The 22,091-nt window shown below is 31.9% G+C and overlaps 1 protein-coding gene across 2 annotated transcripts; it reads left to right on the top strand.

Moving 5' to 3' along the window:
* The first annotated feature begins 11,874 nt into the window (after positions 1-11,874).
* LOC106451786 (auxin-responsive protein IAA2-like) lies at positions 11,875-13,014 on the top strand. 2 transcript variants are annotated; one of them, XM_022719532.2, is made up of 3 exons: positions 11,875-12,110; positions 12,145-12,330; positions 12,419-13,014. In XM_022719532.2, the coding sequence occupies exons 1-3, from the start codon at positions 11,890-11,892 to the stop codon at positions 12,771-12,773; spliced, it is 762 nt and encodes a 253-aa protein (XP_022575253.1). In that variant the 5' UTR covers positions 11,875-11,889; the 3' UTR covers positions 12,774-13,014. The 2 variants fall into 2 exon arrangements, with proteins under 2 accessions (XP_022575253.1, XP_013749218.1); XM_013893764.3 differs by having other exon boundaries at positions 11,998-12,330.
* The last annotated feature ends 9,077 nt before the right edge of the window (positions 13,015-22,091 follow it).

Here is a 22,091-nt window from a genome sequence, read left to right on the forward strand (position 1 = left end):
ATAATAAACCTTATAAGAATTTTTTTTAATTTTAATCTATAAGCCTACAAATTTTACAGTTTGGCAGAAAATTAGATTTTGCGTTTTCGGTAGAAAAATCGATTTTGCGGTTTTGGCAGGAAAACTCGATTTTCTAATCTTGCAAGGAAACCTGATTTTGTGGTTTTTGCGGGAAAAACTCAAATTTACGGTTTTGGCGGGAAAACTCGATTTTGCGATTTTGGCAGGAAAACTCGATTTCACGTTTTTGTCGGGAAAACTGGATTTTAGGTTTATTTTGCGGTTTTGGCGAAAAAACTGGATTTTACAGTTTTGGCGGGAAAACTCGATTTTACGGTTTTGGCGGAAAAACTCAATATTGTGATTTGGCAAGAAAACTTGATTTTACAGTTTTGGCGGGAAAACTTTATTTTTCGGTTTTGGCGGGAAAACTCGATTTTGCGGTTTTGGCAAGAAAACTTGGAAACTCGATTTTGCGGTTTTGGCGGGAAAACTCTATTTTGCGGTTTTGGCGGGAAAATTTGATTTTTCGGTTTTTGCGGAAAAAGTCGATTTTCCGAATTTGGCGGAGATTGACCGGAGAGACGAACGAAGAGACTTTCTCCGATGGAACTCAGTTTCAATCGTCAAAGGAGTCGCATAAACTCTCTTTCACGATAAAATGAAATTTCCCAATTTTCCCCTAAATTTTGGAAACCTTATAAATTTTTTTTTAAATTGGGCCGCCCATGTCCATATTAACCAAATCCACAAACACCCATAAATTAATTAGTTTCACAATTTTGACCATTTAAAGTCCATCTAGAAATATGGATATAACTAATGAAAGCCTAAATATATTTGAACATGGACGCCCATTAGACAGCCCACCCATTTTACAACTCTAACCTATAGAGTGTAGGTATATGGACATGCAAAAAAAACAAATAGTCTCTAGTTTCCTCTCTTTTCCACATAAAAGGCAGCCTTGCACTAGCCTCCACACTCGCATTTTACTCTGTAGAAAGCATGTTCTTTACAGCCAACCAAGTGATAAAAGCATATCTAGGCACACCTTGTGCAAACCAGATGAGCTTATGCCAAAGAACTGTTTCACGCCTAATTCATAACTCTTTGTTTTGACTATGATTTTATCAATTTACAGTTTAATTACATTTTTTCATACTCATAAATATTTTACAGATAATTATTGCCAAAACACACAAATATAAATATTACGAGTTATGGTTTGATTATTTTCTTGTTTTAAAAAATATGTTCATATATATAACCTGTGTAAAAAAGTTTAAAAATAATTCAAGCAATCACAAATAAAAATAAAAATTATTTTCAAAATAAGAACTGAAAACAATATTTGAATTATAAAAATATTTCCCCTAAAATATCACTTCATATGATATAAATAGGGTAATTATTCCTGGATTTATTTTTTTGAAAAAGTTATTACTGAATTTAGATCATATCTAATCACAGTATTAAGGACTTTCACTTTTATATTTTTTTCCCAGTCTAAACATTTTAAATAGCAAGAACACCATGCTTTCTACACGTGCCAAAGACTAGCTAGTATATAACTTCTATTTGAAATCGTGGATTAGTAAGAGAACATTTTTAAACTGAGAAAATGATTTTATTATAAAAAATTGATTGATGCACCGAGATATTTGGTTTATTTATTTTTGTTATCTCTAATCTAGATTATATGATTTTATGGATGTTAGGATGTTGAACATTATTACCAATAGTCTTTCCATGTTTAGAATTATATTCAGCTTATAAGATCTTGATAAACGAAGAAATTAAGAATATTCTCAAATTTTTGTTTTGACTAAGCCAAGTTTTGACATTCAAAACGTAACTCAACGGAAGTGAGAAGAATTCTTCATTTGTCTATTCCGAAGTACCAAGGGACAGTAATCAGTTTCCTTCCGCTTCGAGCCCATCAAAAATTCACAACAATATGAGCCATAAAGCAACGAAGAGAGATAAACATTACAGTAAGGAGAAGCGAGCGTGTGCGTTTTCAAGATCATTAATGATACAGACACTTACATGTTTCTTGTTTGCCCAACCACTTCCAAGTACATTCAATTTCAATGCTCTTCGGTTTCATACTACACAAAAATTCATATCAAAATTCGTTGAATAGTATTTTTAGATCTATTGGAATATCACCGTTTAATTAACAAGTTAAGACTTTGCAGGTTAGCCAAAAAAACTATACATTTTATAGATATCATGACAGTTGAATCCAAGAAGATCTGCTAGGGAATCATTAGATTTTATCTTCTTTAAGAATTGTCCTCTTCAGCAGCAACATCATTTATATGTTCTGTGTACAGAGATATTAACAAGATCCCCATAATCTTAAATCATATTAAAAAGAGTAAAAAAGACAAAACGACCTATACTATTGATGCCACCATATTATAATTGTTTACAGAACCAAACCAGTCAGAAACATAGTGTCTCTGTCATGATATATTAAATAATGCACATTCGTTAAGAAACTAAAAACCAAATAAATATATATATCAAAATTTCTCACTTTCTTACGTGTCGCGTTTATGTTAATTTTTATAATAGTTAATTAAAAAACCCTTAATGAATTACAATGTTATATGTAATTTCCATTATTTAAAATATTTAATAATTTATGCCAATTAAATTTTTGTTTTAGTTTTCTTTTTAAATTTTTCTAAATAAGATATATAATAAAAGGAAATATTCATATAATACAAAACGAAAATTATATTTACAAAAGGAAAGAAAACATAGTTTATCAAAAAAAAATTTATATATAATGTTATTTCATAAAAGGAAAAGTTCAAAAAACCATTTTGATCTTAAAAATAATCATCTCTTTAAAAAATAATATTGAAAACATAACATATATTTTAAAATTAATAAAATGATTTTTAAAAAATATTCTAATTTCTCAGATTATTAAAAATTTAATTTAAGGTCTTACTATATTTATTTTAAAAAATTTATATACTTATACAACATAATATACACTTAATAAAAATACATAAACCAATACAAAATTTTAAGGTTAATATTATTTAGAATACTTTTAATTTATCTTGTGACATCTAAATTATAAAGTAATTTACACCAAAAATAGTTTATTTTGTAAATATTTATAAATCTTCATTTATAAAACCTAGTACTAATCATCATTTTAGTTTTCTACTATTTTTTACAAATCCATAAATATCAAATTAAAATTATAAAAAAGAATTTACGAAAGTATATATGCATATTTAAGATGAAGAATTGAGCTAATGCAATAAATAAAATCACCCAAATTTAGTTTAACTAAAATCAAAAGTGATTGTGCTTCAGTTTGAAAATATATGTGTAACTTAATATAATCCACAAAATGAGTTACTTGAACAATCTAAATTTTTATGCCCAAACTAAAAATTCTAAATGCAAAAAAATAAAAATGAAATTTTAATCTACTTCAGCAGAAAACATAATTGTGGTTAAATATGGGAAAAAAATATATCCAAGTAAAAACCAAATAGACTAGATATTATATATCCAAATTACATGTCTAATTAAAATAATATGATATTAATTAAAATAAATCATACATAGAAATAACAAAATAATTAAACTAAATTAGAATATTAATAATTTTATAATATATTTATTTTGTAAATATTTTTATCTGTGCATAAGCATGGAAAAATCAACTAGTATTTAATTGACTGAGAAGATAACTAACACAAAATCATGATCGGCTATATTTCGTGCCACGGTCACTGATACGCTGTCCACAAGTTTCCTGTTTGTTGAAAACTGAATTATTTATCGACAATACTTCGAAGTTGGTTCAATGTTGCTGTCCGAATGTATTGCCCCGTCCCTACTTTGCCTTTTGAACAGCTTATGTTATTAATGCTTCAACGAAAAGACAGTAAGACATATCCAGCTAATTAAGGTTGCTCTTGTTTGAATCATTTAATCCCCACGAATATGTAATTAAGGCACAAAAAATAAAGCCAGATCCTCGTGTGGAGATCCCGAGTAATTGTGAATCCAAAACGAGTCATGTCAAGATTTCAAATCATAGCGTTTTTTTTTTTGAAACACTAAATCATAGGAGTAGCGTTTATGTTCGAATTTTGGACCATAAAAGGGATTATTGGATTCACTAGATATTTTATGGGTTATCAGTTCTGTTTGCGATAATTGAGAGTTGTTTTGAAAACCTGATGATTGAAACAAGGCAAAAGAAACTAGAAAGTAAGATGTACATTAATAGTTAACAGGAATTACATAAAAATAGAAGAGATATGGTGGAGATAAGACTGGGATAGTGATGAGTCTAAAAGGGAACAAAAACTTTAATAATTTAAAGACTCAGCTTTTTTGAGATGGACACGAATGCGATTTGCAAAGGACACGCCTCTTTGGAGTCTAGCTTGCGTTTGCATCACAAGACAAGTTGTTTGTTTCAGCTTTCACGCCATCCATTTAACTTACTGTTTTTCTACCAAATGTAGCAATTTTAGTGTAATACAATATGTATATTTTTACAAAGCATTCTTTAAACATGCTTTCCGTTTCCTATATATTTCGACCTTTAGCAAATATTTTGATGTTTCGTACCGAACTACAGCAATATTAAACATACGAAAATTAAATTGAAAATGGCTCTCTTTTTTTGAACTTTAATGGCTCATATTTTTCTGTTATCGAATTAAGCAAAATCAGGTAACTGATATATAAGTACTTCCTTCAACATATATATGTTAAAAAAACATATGTATGTTACACTTTTGTTGATACATACGATGAGTTATTCTAATCTTAACATAAAGGAAAAGAAAATCTCTTACCACTATTGTTGATACATACGATGAGTTATTATTCTAAATAAAAAAACTGTAGTCTAATCTTAGTCCTTACATAAAGGAGAAGAAAATCTCTTACCACTATTTGATTAAGAAAGTAAAACAAAAACATAAACATAACATTAACCAAAACAATCAAATGACATAATTTTTGCCTTTGTGATACTGATGACCAATATATACATCTTCTAATGTAATTCAATCACTAGTTTACAGTTTCTACTCTCGTGGTTTCTCAAGTCCGTTTTGTAAAAAATGGTGGGTTTAAGCAACAACTAGCTTTAGAATCTACATAAGTGTCAAAGATATCTAGTAGATATATTCAACGGGTGCTCTCAGTAACCTAATGGAGCTCATCCTATTTTTAGACGCTCTTTCAAAGTTTTGATCAAGACTATAAAAACGCATGAACAATACAAACATATAAAATAACTATTCTCAAGAATTCAGTTTCCCACAATGTGAAGAGATTTTAAAATATTTGGTTAACTAAAATATTCATTAGTGCAATTAACCAAAATTGGTATACGCTGGTGCATGCTTCTCTTAATTAGTTAGCAGATACATTTCAGGAGTTAGTTATGACTGAAATAAATACATGAAACTCTAACAACATAAACTTCTAAAATATATTTCCTCCATTTTTTAAATAAGATTTTCTGGATTCTTGTTCCATAAAGATAAATTTTCTATATATTTTTAAGGTATTTTTATTTACTTTTGAAACACATTAATTATGAATATTTGAAATGATTAAATTTCATTGGTAGATAGTTATTAAAAAGTGAATAGAAAAATAAATAGTAAATTAACATAGTAAACATTATTATATTTTTAATATGCGTGAATATTGTAGAAAATTTTATTTTCGGGAAAGTACAAAAGAAGAGAAGCTATATATCTTGCATCTCTTTACTTATCTCTAATCTTTGGGATATTGGAGAAGGCAAGAACATAGAAGGGATCTATATCTCAAAAGTAGGAAAATATATATATCTAAAACTGCTAAATCCATTGAATAAATCCCAACCTAAACATCGAAACGCATGCGGATTAGAAGCTAAATGTACATAGTTAAGCGCAATCTATGGGGAGAATTAAAATTACAGTGGTTCATACTTTTAGATTTTATGATTCAAAGTAGATATAGCACGTGGAGACTCTCCCCCACAATCCATTTTAGGAAAATAATTTTATGATTAAAAGACAAATATATAAGAAAGCACATGGCGTTACCATTCATCTATCAGTTACCAACACATTTGACCTTATCCACATGGGTATCCCTCTCTTATTCTCCATTAATCTACCCAAAAAAAGAATTATTAACATTTTCCAACTCATAATATACAAATGCGGTGTAAATTATGATGGAGGATTCCCCAAGATACATAAACTTAAAATAAACTACAGTTGCTACCATTTATATATCTAAAGAAAAACGTATTTATACGCACAAATGATAAATGTGAATTACTTGGTCGTTAACATTTGAATGTAACTTCCATAAATTCCTGAGCTAGAAGAGCGCTTGGAAACTCTCTGAATATTTCCATCATGGAATTATATGATGTTTTCAACGGAATTTGATTTTTTTTCCTTTGAATGTCGTTTTAGTATAATTGTATATAATATATTTTCACATATACCAAAATGAAAAAAAAAATCTATATATATTACTGTTACGAAACAACTCCTACAATTAAATTCTTAGGCACACTTTTATATATGACATTGTGAAAATTAATTCCAAACAAAACTAGTAATAACATTCTAAACCGGCACTATTTCAGAAACATTAATATCTTAAAACAAATATGTTTTCTTTGGTTAAAAAAATATGTTTCTGTGTTTTCTTTAAAAATATTCAAGTTACTATTAAACAAGGAGAGTAATAATTATCAACATATATATATTTTATACCAAGATATAAAGAAAAATGCTATATACACTTTCAAAAGATGCAAAACAAAGAAACTTTAAGAAAACGTACATAAAATGTTGGGGTTTTTGCCAAAACTAACCCACAACTTGATTTTAATCCCAAACCTATACCCAAACTTGAATCAAATGCAAAACTAACCTAAAAGCCTAGTGAAATTACAGCTCAGCCCCTTGTGACCAAACAAAAAAACAGAAGCCATTTTTACGAATATAGCCCCAGTAAATCGTCTGAGTCGTCTGAATTGTTGGAAGTCGTCTAGACGACTGAAGTTTCAGTCGTCTGGTACCAGCTTATTTTAAAAATAATTTATAAATCTTGTAAAAAATATTTTGATGCGTGAAAAATAAAAATCAAGTAATTATAAACAGTTTTAAGTGATATAAATTAAGATATGATAAAATTGATTTGTTTTGAAGATAGATGAGTGGAAGTAGTGAATCATGAAATACTTTGGTTTAGGAGTTTGGCAAACATATGTTGTAGTATTGTATGGATTGTTAGGGTTAGATTTTGGAAAACTAAAATGTTTTTTTCAGAAATTAGTTTTCACTTATATGTGTTTATTTCTGTGTATAGTAAACACTTTTCAAGTTTGATTTGGTTTTATGAAGTGTTTAATTAGATAATTAAGTTTAGGGGTTATGTTTAGGGTGTGGACGACTTATATTTCAGTCGTCTGTTGAATAATTTACCCGGACGACGTATATTTCAGTCGTCCAGACGACTTACTTGTAAGTCGTCCAGACGATTTACTTGTAAGTCGTCTGGAAAGTCTTCTATTTTAGTTTCCCACTAAAAATATTTAATTTCCCGCTAAAAATATTAAACTCTTCTGGACGACTTACATGTAAGTCGTCTGTTTTAATTTCTTCACCAGACGACTGAAATGTAAGTCGTCCAGGAAGTCGTCTGAGTCAAAAATATTTAACCTAATTAGATTTTTTGCCTCCCTATATAAAGAAAAATTTACACATTCTCTCTCCTCCTCTCAAATGGCTGCAACAAAAATGTAATGTTCATCATTCTAAAACTCTCCAACCTCTCTCTAATCTCTTTGACTTGAAAACACCAAACTTTATATGAATTTTTCAGTTTTGTCTCATGTATTTCTTACTAATCTATCTCTTTTACAGGTTTTTAATCAAGTGGTACTCATCTTCCACTAATTTAGAGGTAGATCTATTAATTTTAGATATGTATTTTTGTGTGTTCTATAAATGTAGATTTATCTAATCTTCCACTCATTTTTTCTATTTTTAAGTCATTTGAACGTTTTTGGATATGCAGGTTTTTCAGATCTGGATTTGATGTGCAGGTTTTTCAGATCTGGAAGACTTCTGGGACGACTTACGTGTTAGTCGTCTGGAAGTCGTCTGGAAGTCGTCTGGAAGTCGTCTGGAAGTCGTCTGGACTTCTTGGAAGTCGTCTGGACTTCCAGGAAGTCGTCTGGACTTCCAGGAAGTCGTCTGGACTTCCAGGAAGTCGTCTAGACTTCCAGGAAGTCGTCTGGACTTCTAGGAAGTCGTCTGGATTTTTCTGAGCGTTTTGGTAAGTTCTTATGTCTGATTTTTCTTCATTTGGTAACTTCTTGTTGTATAAAGTTCTTACTTTTTTCCCAAACTAAAACTCTCCAAACCCACTTTAATCTCTTTGACTTGAAAACACCAAACTTTATATGAATTTTTCAATTTTGTCTCATGTCTTTGTTACTAATCTATTTTTTTTTGCAGGTTTTTAATTAGATGGTACTCATCTTCCACTAATTTAAAGGTAGATCTATTATTTTTAGATATGTATTTTTGTGTGTTCTATAAAGGTAGATTTATCTAATCTTCCATTCATTTTTTCTGTTTTTAAGCCATTTGAACGTTTTTGAATATGCAGGTTTTTCAGATCTGGATTTAATATGCAGGTTTTTCAGATCTGGAAGACTTTTGGGACGACTTACTTGTTAGTCGTCTGGAAGTCGTCTGGAAGTCGTCTGGACTTCCTAAAAGTCGTCTGGACTTCCTGTAAAGTCATCTGGAAGTCGTCTGGAAGTCGTCTGGACTTCCTGTAAAGTCGTCTGGACTTCCTGTAAAGTCGTCTGGAAGTCGTCTGGACTTCCTGTAAAGTCGTCTGGACTTCCTGTAAAGTCGTCTGGACTTCCTGTAAAGTCGTCTGGAAGTCGTCTGGACTTCCTAAAAGTCGTCTGAACTTCCTGGAAGTCGTCTGGACTTCTTAGAAGTCATCTGGACTTCTTAAAAGTTGTCTGGTCTTGTCTACTCATCTACTCAAGTTGTCTGGTCTTGTCTACTCATCTACTCAAGTTGTGAATTGCATGTATACTCTTTTAGTTGTGAATTTTTTGTAAAATCAGTAATAATATTTTCCAAGATGTATTAAATGTGCTAACAATGTGTTTACACATTTACAAATCAATGAAATAATAGACTTCAGTAGCCTTTTTCTTATCTTTGGATCTCTCATATGCAATAATAAACTCCAATGGCCTTTTTCTCATCATAATAAACAAGAATGTTGGTAAGAGATGGAAACAAACAATAGTAACTAGTCAAAGCATATCATATTTTTTATAAGTTTGCATTGAAAAACTTAGTCAAATTTAGTAAAACTAAGGGAGAGAACATATTTTGTAAATATGAGTTTTACATATCTTGAAGTTACTTATCATTCTTAAAAATACAAGTTATTCAAAAACTAACGTAGAAGACTTAAAAACTAGTGGAGAAGACGCGGACGACTTCAATCTAAGTTGTCTAGACGACTAAACTATATGTCGTCTGGTCAACGCAGAGGTTATTTTTGCAATTGACTTTGAAATCTGTTATTTCGGACGACTGAAAGTTAAGTCGTCTACTATTGTTTGGTTAAAAAAAAAACTCCAAAAAAGCTAGACGACTTACATTTCAGTCGTCAGAGGTTAGTTTTGCATTTGACTGGATTATTTCAGAAGTTTGACTTTTTGGACGACTTACATTTCAGTCGTCTAGTGAAAATTAAAATAATAATATTTTTTTAAAAGTAGACGACTTAAAGTTAAGTCGTCGTAGGTTAGTTTTGCAATTGAAAAAAAAAACTTCAAGATTTAATTATATACAGACGACTTATAATTCAGTCGTCCACGAGACGACTGAAATGTAAGTCGTCCAGGATTTACGAGGTTTGACCAGAATCTCGGAAAAAAGTCCTGGACGACTTACAATTAAGTCGTCTGGTGGACGACTGAATTATAAGTCGTCTGTGTATAATTAAATCTTGAAGTTTTTTTTTTCAATTGCAAAACTAACCTATGACGACTTAACTTTAAGTCGTCTACTTTTAAAAAAATATTATTATTTTAATTTTCGCCAGACGACTGAAATGTAAGTCGTCTGGGGAAGTCAAACTTCTGAAATTATCCAGTCAAATGCAAAACTAACCTATGACGACTGAAATGTAAGTCGTCTAGGTTCTTTGGAATTTTTTTTGAATCCAAACAATAGTAGACGACTTAACTTTCAGTCGTCTCAGGTTACAGATTTCAAAGTCAATTGTAAAAATAACCTCTGCGTTGACCAGACGACTTCCAGGTAAGTCGTCTACAGCCAGACGACTGAAAGGTAAGTCGTCTACAGCCAGACGACTTCCCAAGTAAGTCGTCTGACGAACAGATCTGGAAAAAAACTCGATGTCATACCTTAAATTGGTGAGATAAGTTCCTTAGCATACATAAGGCTTCTCCAAGCACACAGAATCACAAACGAAAGTCACCCACCCATAATTGTTAGCTTCTATGACTCTATGAACCATAAAAAATTTAGAATCAAAATCTTGGGTTTTTTTAGCTCATTGTGGAGAGAAATTGAGAGATATGTTGTGTTTAGTTCACAAGAATGGAAAAAGAAGAAGGGTAAATCGATTTTGGGAGCATTAAGAGCTTCAAATTGGTTGTTCATGGTGGTTGTGGTATTGATGACAATGGCAATCTTGTAATTACTTGAAGATGATGAGGGTGAGAGAGTAAAAATGTCATTTTCGAAAAAAAAAAGAAAAAAAAAATTGATGGCATTTTCGTAAATTATATGAACTTGTGGGGTGAATAGGGCAAAACCAATTTTCAAAAAAAAGGGAGGTTAGTTTTGTGTTTGACTTTAAGTTGTAGGTCAATTTTGCAAAAATCCCTAAAATGTTTTAGTATTATGTACAAATATATTTTAGTATTACACTATATTTTTCTATATACACATATATTTTAGTATTACACTATATTTTTCTAATGTTTGCTTTATTTCCGTGTCGGCAGAATTCCAAGTTTAACTCATCACTAGATTTTGACCCGCGCTTTCAAAGCGCGGGTTTATTTTTGTTTTTTTTTTCAATTGACAAATATTTAGTAAATGTCACATTTTCATATATTTGTGTTTTATTTTATAAAAGACTTAAAATTTTTATCTTTATTTATCGTATTCATTTTAAATGACTATTTATGTTAAGAAATTAAACTTTTTTTTTAATGAATTAAGTTCGTATAACCCTAATAAATTAATTTTATTATAGGTAAATATTTTAATTAAAAAATTATATACTTTTAATAAAGATTTATACTTTTCAATATAAAATTTCAATTATTTTATGAATGCTTAAATTATATTAAGAAAAGAAAAAAAATAATAATTAAGAATAGTTGAAAAAAATTTATTTGAACTTGGACTCAATGGCCCAAAGGAAAAAAAAAAGTGAGAATTGAATCTGATTTTTTAATAGGCCCAAATGGCCCAAGAGAGATTTGATTTGGGCTGGATCCAAAAATAATGACCCAATATAGATTTGTTATTAATATTACTTAATTGCCCTTAATGAAACATGCAATGTTAGTGAAGGAAACATGCCCCTAAGGTAATTATGACAATAGGATCCTGCTTTAATAGTATAGATTTCTTCTTTCATTTTTTTCTCTATTTCCTTTGGTCCTTTATAATAATTATATCCTTTGAAAAAGGAAAAAGGAAAGACATATCAACGGCTAAGATGTAGCGTAAGCAAAGTTAACGGAGGCAAATAAGGAGCGTGGAATAAAGAAAGAGACGAGTCCACATGGGCGGCCATAGCGTTTGTGTCCTACCTTTGTCCCCTTGCCTCATTCTTGCCTTTGATGCTCCCGACAACTTCTATCTCTCTTCTTTTAAACCTAACTTCTATGCATCTTCTCCCACCTTTATATATCTCTCTCCTATTTCCTCTAAGTCCATCATCAACCAAACTCACCAACAAGAACAATACCAAGAACAAGAACAAGAACAAGAGAAGGATTCTGCGTTGGATATTACACAAAAGCATATAGAGAGAAAGAAATCTTGATTGTGAAAAAAAAATGGCGTACGAGAAAGTCAACGAGCTTAACCTTAAGGACACAGAGCTTCGTCTTGGATTACCTGGAACAGGGCAAGTAAAGGAAGAAAAAGAAGTTTCTTGTGTTAGAAGCAACAAGCGTCAACACCAAAGCGATAACGAGGAAGAATCTACGCCTCCTACGAAGTAAGTAAATATCTGAGTTCCGATCTATGCTTTCAAATTATCTGATGAATTATTGTACTAATGATGATGATTCTTTGATAATTTACAGAACTCAAATCGTTGGTTGGCCTCCGGTGAGATCTTACCGCAAGAACAACAACAGTGTTGTGAGCTATGTGAAAGTGAGTATGGACGGAGCTCCTTACCTACGTAAAATCGATCTCAAAACATACAAAAACTATTCAGAGCTTCTCAAGGAGTTAGAGAACATGTTCAAGTTCACAATAGGTGAATACAGCGAAAGAGAAGGATACAGAGGATCTGGAGTTGTACCAACGTACGAGGATAAAGATGGAGACTGGATGTTGGTTGGTGATGTTCCATGGGATATGTTCTCTTCTTCTTGTAAGAGACTCAGAATCATGAAAGGATCCGATGCTCTTGCTTTAGACTCTGCCTTATGATGATGAAGAAGAACCCTTTTTGATTTGATTCGGCGTTTGAGTAGTTGACCACACCAAAAAACAAAACATTTCAGGGTTTTGTTCAATGAGATAAACCCATCTCCAAGTGATTTTCTTTTTCCTTTTTGTTTGATTTGTTGTTAGATTTGAAGGAGTTTGATGTAAAGATACATGAAATTTTATGTATTATACGGACATATACACAATATAGATGCATATGTAGCAATATTCTTGACGAACAGTCTTTTTTTTTTTTTGAACTATTTCTAACAGTCTTTAAATTTCATAATCGTACAAAATCTTTTACAAAAATATATGAAAGTAGATGATTGCTTCCATATTCTTACACACCATCCTCATATTACAATTTTTCTAGATATGTTAGGAAGTAAGACAATATATACATTCTGGTCATTATATAAACAAAATCGCTCGAAAGGATAAAAACTGAAACCGTATGGGAAACTAAAGTATTAAAATCTCTTCAATGAACCTAAAGTATTGTGACTGGCTTATAATAGTGGCGCCAATAAAATTACATTTTGTGATTCGCAACACATTTCTCCGATACTTTCTGCAATAGAAACAATGAAGTGTTAAAGATCTCAAGGATTACGAGTTCATCTTTAATATATTTATTTGTAGATATTAGAAAGTTAATTGTTGTGTATAGAGTACATGAAGTAATTTAGTAATCTTGTGTTAGGTGTGATCTTTGAAGATTCACTGATGCACATCTGAGGAAGTTATCAAGAGAAGTTTAGATCATCAGAGTGCTGTAATCAGCAGAAACAGTCTCACTAAGACATTATATTCGCGGTTGTTTGATTGGTTAGTGGCTGCTTCAACGAGGCTTTTTGTCATTACAACCAGATGTGATTTTCAAGAATTGAATCTCAGTGGATATCTCTAGTTGTTTGCAGGTTGGTAGAAAAGATTAACGTCTCAATTTGACAAGATGCGAATTCTAGATTCGAGCACTCAAAAATCAAATAGGTAGGCAATGTCCGCACTAAAAGCATTTTGTGTGTTTCCTATGTTAATAACACAACTTTTGCAGCTTCGAACACTTCTTTACTAATTTCACAAACAAGAAGTTGCAACAACATGTCAACAAGAAGTTACTAATTTCAGGTAACGCCCACTGTGGTGTTCTAACCAACGAACACAAAGATCAAGAGTAAGGCTTTCTATCACTGGGTTAGAAATAAAAACTACTAGCAAGTCTTATTCAAAATAACATGAAGAAAGAGCATGAAATGTCGACTATGCAAGAAAAAAATTAAGTATCTCTTTCATTCTTTTTGTGTGGTTGGTTAACTTGCACTAAACTTGGAAGATAAGAAGAGAACACATGTGGAGGATAAAACATACCCACACCAAATCCACACACTAGCTTCCTCCTCCAGTCTTTACGAGATTCTCCAAGTCTCACAGATTTGAAACATTCTTCTCCAATGATGTAAACTGTTTTGTAGGTATTGGTTGAGCCGCGAAATGCTCTTCCCTAACACATGACATAGTCATAGTCACGGGATATCCATAAGTGTAAGAATGAAACGAAAGAGGCAGCAACTGTCCAAATCTCTCTCTTGTAAAATCAAAACAAATTAAAAACCAAGCTACTTCACTATATCGTATTCTTACATCCTTCACAACAAAGTAAGCATTTCCCTTCAAAAACACGCCGAGTTGGTGATGTGGAATACTCCAGTCGCGAGTTATACTAAGAACCCTCCATGAATAGGAGCTAAAATCGTGGATCTCAAAAACAGCTTGTTGACAGTAAAAAAATTTCAACATCTTATGGTTACCTTTGCTATTGTATCCAAGTGCATACTTGTCAGTGGTTTTGAAGTTTCGTATAGGTTCGGTCCACCTTGTTTATCCCAAATAAGGATTCCACGCCATGACTTTCTCATTCTCATGGTATTTAGTGACGCATAACACTAAACCGTCGCAGTGAAACACCATAGATATCTCGTTGTGATTAAGTCTTTATATTTCCTTTACAGACGATATATCAACCATGCCGTTAGGGATTCCTTGGAGATCGAACCTCACTGAGCAAAGCTTATAATCCATTGTCATGAATCCTAGAAAAGGCTTTCTTGCTACTGCTTTACCAAAAATCAAGTCTTTGAATAACTTATCCCATGATTTACAATCACAAAACCCACTTCCCCCCGCTTACCCATCTAAATGAATTAAGTCAAATTGTGAATCTTCTAAAGCCACAAAAGCGTAACTTGCAGGAACGTAACATGTTGTTACGTTGGTGTTATAGAATCAGTTATATTGGAAGCTTGAATCACGTCGAGGTTGACAATTGGATTATATGGCATTTTGGGTTTAATGGCCGGTTAAATATTACTCAATGGTTTACAGTTATTAAAAACCGGTTATCAGTTGTAACTATCATTGCCTAATATAAAAGCAAGGCGCGTGAGTTGTATTAGATATAAGAGAAAGACAGATTGTACAAGGGTTACAAACTTTAGGTCACGGCCGTTGTGATCTTGGAAGAGTTTAGTAATTTGCCTTGTTAGGCTCCAGAGACGTAGCAACATCGGTGAATTCTGGGTAATCAATTAATCTTTGTATGTGCTCCTATTCGTATTTTGTTTCTCTTTTGTTCCTTGCGTATTTGTGTTCCTGAGTGTTTTTCCGCGAGAGATTCATGTCAAGAATTGTGCAACGCCGGTTTTGAGGTTGAACAGTTTTCGTGGTTCATAGCGAACATAAAAACGAACTTCAAACCTAACAAGTAGTATCAGAGCTCAAGGTTGTTGAATCAAGGTTGCTAAAGTTAGGGGCTGTTGAATCAATGGCGAACACACAGATCGAGGTAGAGAGGTTTGATGGCAAAGGAGATTTCTCCTTTTGGAAGAAGCGTATGCTTGCTCATCTTTCAGTCTTGGGGTTAAAGGATGTGTTGTTGGAGCAGACATCAATTCCGAAGTCTGTGATTAAGACAGACAAGGATGAAGATGTGTTTAAAGAGAGACTGCAGAGGGAAGAGTCAGAGAGGTTGCAGAGATCTGAGAAAGCGACGAATCTTATCATCCTTAACGTTGGCGATCACGTACTGCGAAAGATCGAGGCGTTTACTGACGCTGCATCGACTTGGTCAACGTTGGAATGGTTGTATCTCTCTAAATCTTTACCGAACATGATACACATGCAGCATAAATTCTATACGTTTAAGATGAAGGAATCTCAGTCGATAGATTAAAAAATTGATGAATTCTTGAAGATAGATTCAAATCTTTCAAGTGTGAATGTGCATGTATCTGAGGAATTTCAAGCAATTCTCCTGATGAATCACTTCCAAGTCAGTATAGTTACTTGAAGAAAAACTCAAGTACGGAAGGGAAACATTATCCCTTGAGGAAGTCACGAGTGCTGCTAGGTCGAAGGAGCTAGAAATTAAGGAGTCGAAAGACTACAACTCTGATTCGTTGCAGCGGAACGGTGAAGGTTACTTTGCTTGTGGCAGATCTGATAAGTGGTAGGAAGGACAAAAGAAGATCGAGATCTGGCTCAGGTTGTAGACTCAAGTGCTGGTTCTGTAATAAAGAGGGGCATATGAGAAAGGATTTTTATGCTCGTAGGAAGAAGTATGATGATGATGAACGTGGAGAAGCTGATGTTGTAGTGGATCAAAATGATGATGCATTGTCCGTATCTGACAATAGGCATGGGGATGAATGAATTCTCGATTCTGGTTGCTCCTATCACATGACATCAAGAAGAGATTGGATTGATCAGTTTCAGGAGCTCAATACAGGACACATGTTGTTGGGATAAACAATGTTGTAGCAGTTCAGAGAATAGGAACGATAAATGTGAATGCCTATGGAGGAATTGTTAAGGTTCTCACTAGTTCTCTAAGTTTTTTTTACTTTCGATGTCAAAAGAAAATGTAAATGCATCAATTTGAAGCTGTTAATGCTCGCAAAATCGATTTACCCTTCTTCTTTTTCCATTCTTGTGAACTAAACACAACATATCTCTCACTTTCTCTCCACAATGAGCTAAAAAAAACTCAAGATTTTGATTCTAAAATTTTTATGGTTCATAGAGTCATAGAAGCTAACGATTCTGGGTGGGTGACTTTCGTTTGTGATTCTGTGAGCTTGGAGAAGCCTTATGTATGCTAAGGAACTTATCTCACCAATTTAAGGTATGACATCGAGTTTTTTTCCAGATCTGTTCGTCAGACGACTTACCTGGAAGTCGTCTGGCTGTAGACGACTTACCTGGAAGTCGTCTGGTCAACGCAGAGGTTATTTTTGCAATTGACTTTGAAATCTGTAACCTGAGACGACTGAAAGTTAAGTCGTCTACTATTGTTTGGTTTCAAAAAAATTTCCAAAGAACCTAGACGACTTACATTTCAGTCGTCATAGGTTAGTTTTGCATTTGACTGGATAATTTCAGAAGTTTGACTTCCCCAGACGACTTACATTTCAGTCGTCTGGCGAAAATTAAAATAATAATATTTTTTTAAAAGTAAACGACTTACAATTAAGTATTCATAGGTTAGTTTTGCAATTGAAAAAAAAACTTCAAGATTTAATTATACACAGACGACTTATAATTCAGTCGTCCACCAGACGACTTAATTGTAAGTCGTCCAGGATTTTTTTTCCGAGATTCTGGTCAAACCTGGTAAATCCTAGACGACTTACATTTCAGTCGTCTCGTGGACGACTGAATTATAAGTCGTCTGTATATACTTAAATCTTGAAGTTTTTTTTTCAATTGCAAAACTAACCTATGACGACTTAACTGTAAGTCGTCTACTTTTTAAAAAATATTATTATTTTAATTTTCACTAGACGACTGAAATGTAAGTCGTCCAAAAAGTCAAACTTCTGAAATAATCCAGTCAAATGCAAAACTAACCTCTGACGACTGAAATGTAAGTCGTCTAGCTTTTTTGGAGTTTTTTTTTTAACCAAACAATAGTAGACGACTTAACTTTCAGTCGTCCGAAATAACAGATTTCAAAGTCAATTGCAAAAATAACCTCTGCGTTGACCAGACGACATATAGTTTAGTCGTCTAGACAACTTAGATTGAAGTCGTCCGCGTCTTCTCTGCTAGTTTTTAAGTCTTCTACGTTAGTTTTTGAATAACTTGTATTTTTAAGAGTGATAAGTAAATTCAAGATATGTAAAACTCATATTTACAAAATATGTTATCTCCCTTAGTTTTACTAAATTTGACTAAGTTTTTCAACACAAACTTATAAAAAAATATGATATGCTTTGACTAGTTACTATTGTTTGTTTCCATCTCTTAAGTATTATTGTTATAGACAATAATGATGACTATTGTTATGAGTTGGAAGAAGGGTTAAATGCTTCTTAAAATGTTGTATCAATATGAAGCTACCAACATTCTTGTTTATTAAGATGAGAAAAAGGCCATTGGAGTTTATTATTGCATATGAGAGATCCAAAGATAAGAAAAAGGCTACTGAAGTCTATTATTTCATTGATTTGTAAATGTGTAAACACATTGTTAGCACATTTAATACATCTTGGAAAACATTATTACTGATTTTACAAAAAATTCACAACTAAAAGAGTAGACATGCAATTCACAAAACATACCACAAACAAAACTATTATAGATCATTCCTCTACAAAGAAAAGCTTGGATTCCACTTGAGTAGACAAGACCTGACGACTTTTAAGAAGTCCAGGCGACTTCTAAGAAGTCCAGACGACTTCCAGGAAGTTCAGACGACTTTGTCAGAAGACTTTTAGGAAGTTCAGAAGATTTCCAGACGACTTTAAGGAAGTCCAGACGACTTTTAGGAAGTCCAGACGACTTCCAGACGACTAACAGGTAAGTCGTCCCAGAAGTCTTCCAGATCTGAAAAACCTGCATATTAAATCCAGATCTGAAAAATCTGCATATTCAAAAAAGTTCAAATGGCTTAAAAACAGAAAAAATGAGTGGAAGATTAGATAAATCTACCTTTACAGAACACACAAAAATACATATCTAAAAATAATAGATCTACCTTTAAATTAGTGGAAGATGAGTACCATCTAATTAAAAACCTGCAAAAAAGATAGATTAGTAAGAAAGACATGAGACAAAACTGAAAAATTCATATAAAGTTTGGTGTTTTCAAGTCAAAGAGATTAGAGTGGGTTTGGAGAGTTTTAGTTTGGGAAAAAAAGTAAGAACTTTATACAACAAGAAGTTACCAAATGAAGAAAAATCAGACATAAGAACTTACCAAAACGCTCAGAAAAATCCAGACGACTTCCTGGAAGTCCAGACGACTTTGTCAGAAGACTTCCAAGAAGTCCAGACGACTTCCAGACGACTAACAGGTAAGTCGTCCCAGAAATCTTTCAGATCTGAAAAACCTGCATATCAAATCCAGATCTGAAAAACCTGCATATCCAAAAACGTTCAAATGACTTAAAAATAGAGAAAATGAGTGGAAGAATAGATAAATCTACATTTATAGAACACACAAAAATATATATCTAAAATTAATAGATCTACCTTTAAATTAGTGGAAGATGAGTACCATTTGATTAAAAACCTGTAAAAAAGATAGATTAGTAAGAAATACATGAGACAAAACTGAAAAATTCATACAAAGTTTGGTGTTTTCAAGTCAAAGAGATTAGAGAGAGGTTGGAGAGTTTAAAAATGATGAACATTACATTTTTGTTGCAGCCATTTGAGAGGAGGAGAGAGAATGTGTAAATTTTTCTTTATATAGCGAGACAAAAAATCCAATTAGGTTAAATATTTTTGACTCAGACGACTTCCTGGACGACTTACATTTCAGTCGTCTGGTGAAGAAATTAAAACAGACGACTTACATGTAAGTCGTCCAGAAGAGTTTAATATTTTTAGCGGGAAACTAAGTATTTTTAGCGGAAAACTAAAATAGAAGACTTTCCAGACGACTTACAAGTAAGTCGTCTGGTTTGAATTATTTAAGCGGGAAAACAATTTTTAAAAAAATTTTAGGCGGGAATATTTGGACGACTTACATGTAAGTCGTCTGTTTTAATTTCTTCATCAGACGACTGAAATGTAAGTCGTCCGAGTAAAATGATCCGGTTAGGTTAAAACGTACATTGGTAAAATTAAAGGTTCGGTACGATGTGGACGACTGAAATATACGTCGTCCGAGTAAATTATTCAACAGACGACTGAAATATAAGTCGTCCACACCCTAAACATAACTCCTAAACTTAATTATCTAATTAAACACTTCATAAAACCAAATCAAACTTGAAAAGTGTTTACTATACACAGAAATAAACACATATATGTGAAAACTAATTTTTGAAAAATACATTTTAGTTTTCCAAAATCTAACCCTAACAATACATACAATACTACAACATATGTTTGCCAAACTCCTAAACCAAAGTATTTCATGATTCACTACTTCCACTCATCTATCTTCAAAACAAATCAATTTTATCATATCTTAATTTATATCACTTAAAACTGTTTATAATTACTTGATTTTTATTTTTCACGCATCAAAATATTTTTTTACAAGATTTATAAATTATTTTTAAAATAAACTGGTACCAGACGACTTACACTTCAGTCGTCCACACGACTTCCAACATCTCAGACGACTCAGACGATTTACTGGGGCTATATTCGTAAAAATAGCTTCTGTTTTTTTGTTTGTTCACAAGGGGCTGAGCTGTAATTTCATTAGGCTTTTAGGTTAGTTTTGCATTTGATTCAAGTTTGGGTATAGGTTTGGGATTAAAATCAAGTTGTGGGTTAGTTTTGGCAAAAACCCCTTTGTTATTTTAGATATTTTCATATTAATGAATATCTAATATATATAAAGTTTAAAATAACTAATATATTTAAGTATATAATTATGTTTTAGATATTTTCGGTATCTAAAATATTTTAGTTTGGATCAGATTCGAGTCTGGTTATCCGTATATTAAATTTTAGATCTATTTGAGTACTTAATCAGTTAGTTTGTGTTTAGTATTACTTTCAAATCAAGTTTGGTTCGGTTCTTCGAATCTAAATATTTTCTTCCCACACTTACTTTCTTCTACAAATATAAAGAAAAATCAATAAATGTAAAACTAATATGTTAGGCTTATTTTACATACATAATTATTAGACAATACTTTAAGAATACCAATAAAAATGGTTGGGTGTCGTATCAATATTGTGGGATATGTTAAAAAAAGTTTATGTAAATTATAACCAATAATATAATGTCTACTTTCTTATAATTTGTTTTGGCAAATATGATAAAATTACGATACAATCGAGTGAAATATGCTAGATTTGCGTCAAAAATAATGTGATCTTTTCACTCGATACATGAATTATGTTTTTCAATCGATTTCGCGATTTTTTTTTCTCTTAAAGCTTTTATGATTTCAATTTTTTTCTAACAATCTGATTATGTTTTCAATTAATGGTTTGATATAAAAAATATGTAAAAAAAAACAATACTTGGCTAAACTAAAAATCCAACTTTGTGTGTGGCGTTTTTCACTTTAGTTTCCTTAATTTATAATCAATCACAATTATTTGTTGTTTTGTATGCATAAACCTCAACTATGACCAAGTTCGGCAAGATACGAAACTATCAATTTTTAAAAATATTCTCATTCCGACATTTTAGTTGATGTGAATCTTAATGATTTTGTAATTTATTTATTTCAGCAATGATTTTATTCAATACTTGTCCGGAGAGAAATAAGAATGAGCTGATTAAAAAAAATGTGTGAAGTTCACCGGGTTTACCGGTTCAACCGCGGGTCCGGGCTGGGTTTCAAAACACACTAACACATTAAAATTGTATGCGATGGAGTTAAGAAAATTAGTGTGTGAACACATTAATTGTGAAATGACTTTGATGCTAACACGTAAGCATTCTAAAGTTGAAATGATTGTGAGGCTGACACATGTCAATATGTGTGAACACATTTATTGTACATGTTTCTTTTTTAATATATAAGAGATGTAATTTCTATTTGTATTTATATTTGGGCAAATCTCTCAAATAGCATTTTTAAGTTTTTGTCATAAAAATAGCCTTAAAAAAATGACCAAAATAGCTTTTTTAATTTTGAAAATTTTAATATTTATTTTTATTTTATTAAATTTAAAACCTGATCTCCAAAACTCCACTCCTTAATTCTAAACCCTAAGTCTAAATTAGTTAATCCTAAGGTAAAAATGTAATAAAACTTATTTTGGTGACTATTTTGTGATAAAAACTTAAAAAATGATATCCTAAGGAATTTCTCTTTATATTTTTAGATTAATTTT

The sequence above is a fragment of the Brassica napus genome, chromosome A5, assembly GCF_020379485.1.
Source record: "Brassica napus cultivar Da-Ae chromosome A5, Da-Ae, whole genome shotgun sequence".
Taxonomy (NCBI): domain Eukaryota; kingdom Viridiplantae; phylum Streptophyta; class Magnoliopsida; order Brassicales; family Brassicaceae; genus Brassica; species Brassica napus.

Excerpts from the sequence above, each read along its gene's own strand:
- LOC106451786 (XM_022719532.2), top strand. The coding sequence starts at position 11,890 with ATGGGCGGCCATAGCGTTTGTGTCCTACCTTTGTCCCCTTGCCTCATT. Across the intron at positions 12,111-12,144 it reads GAACAAGAGAAGGATTCTGC|AAATCTTGATTGTGAAAAAA; the intron begins GTTGGATATTAC and ends ATAGAGAGAAAG. Across the intron at positions 12,331-12,418 it reads GAATCTACGCCTCCTACGAA|AACTCAAATCGTTGGTTGGC; the intron begins GTAAGTAAATAT and ends GATAATTTACAG.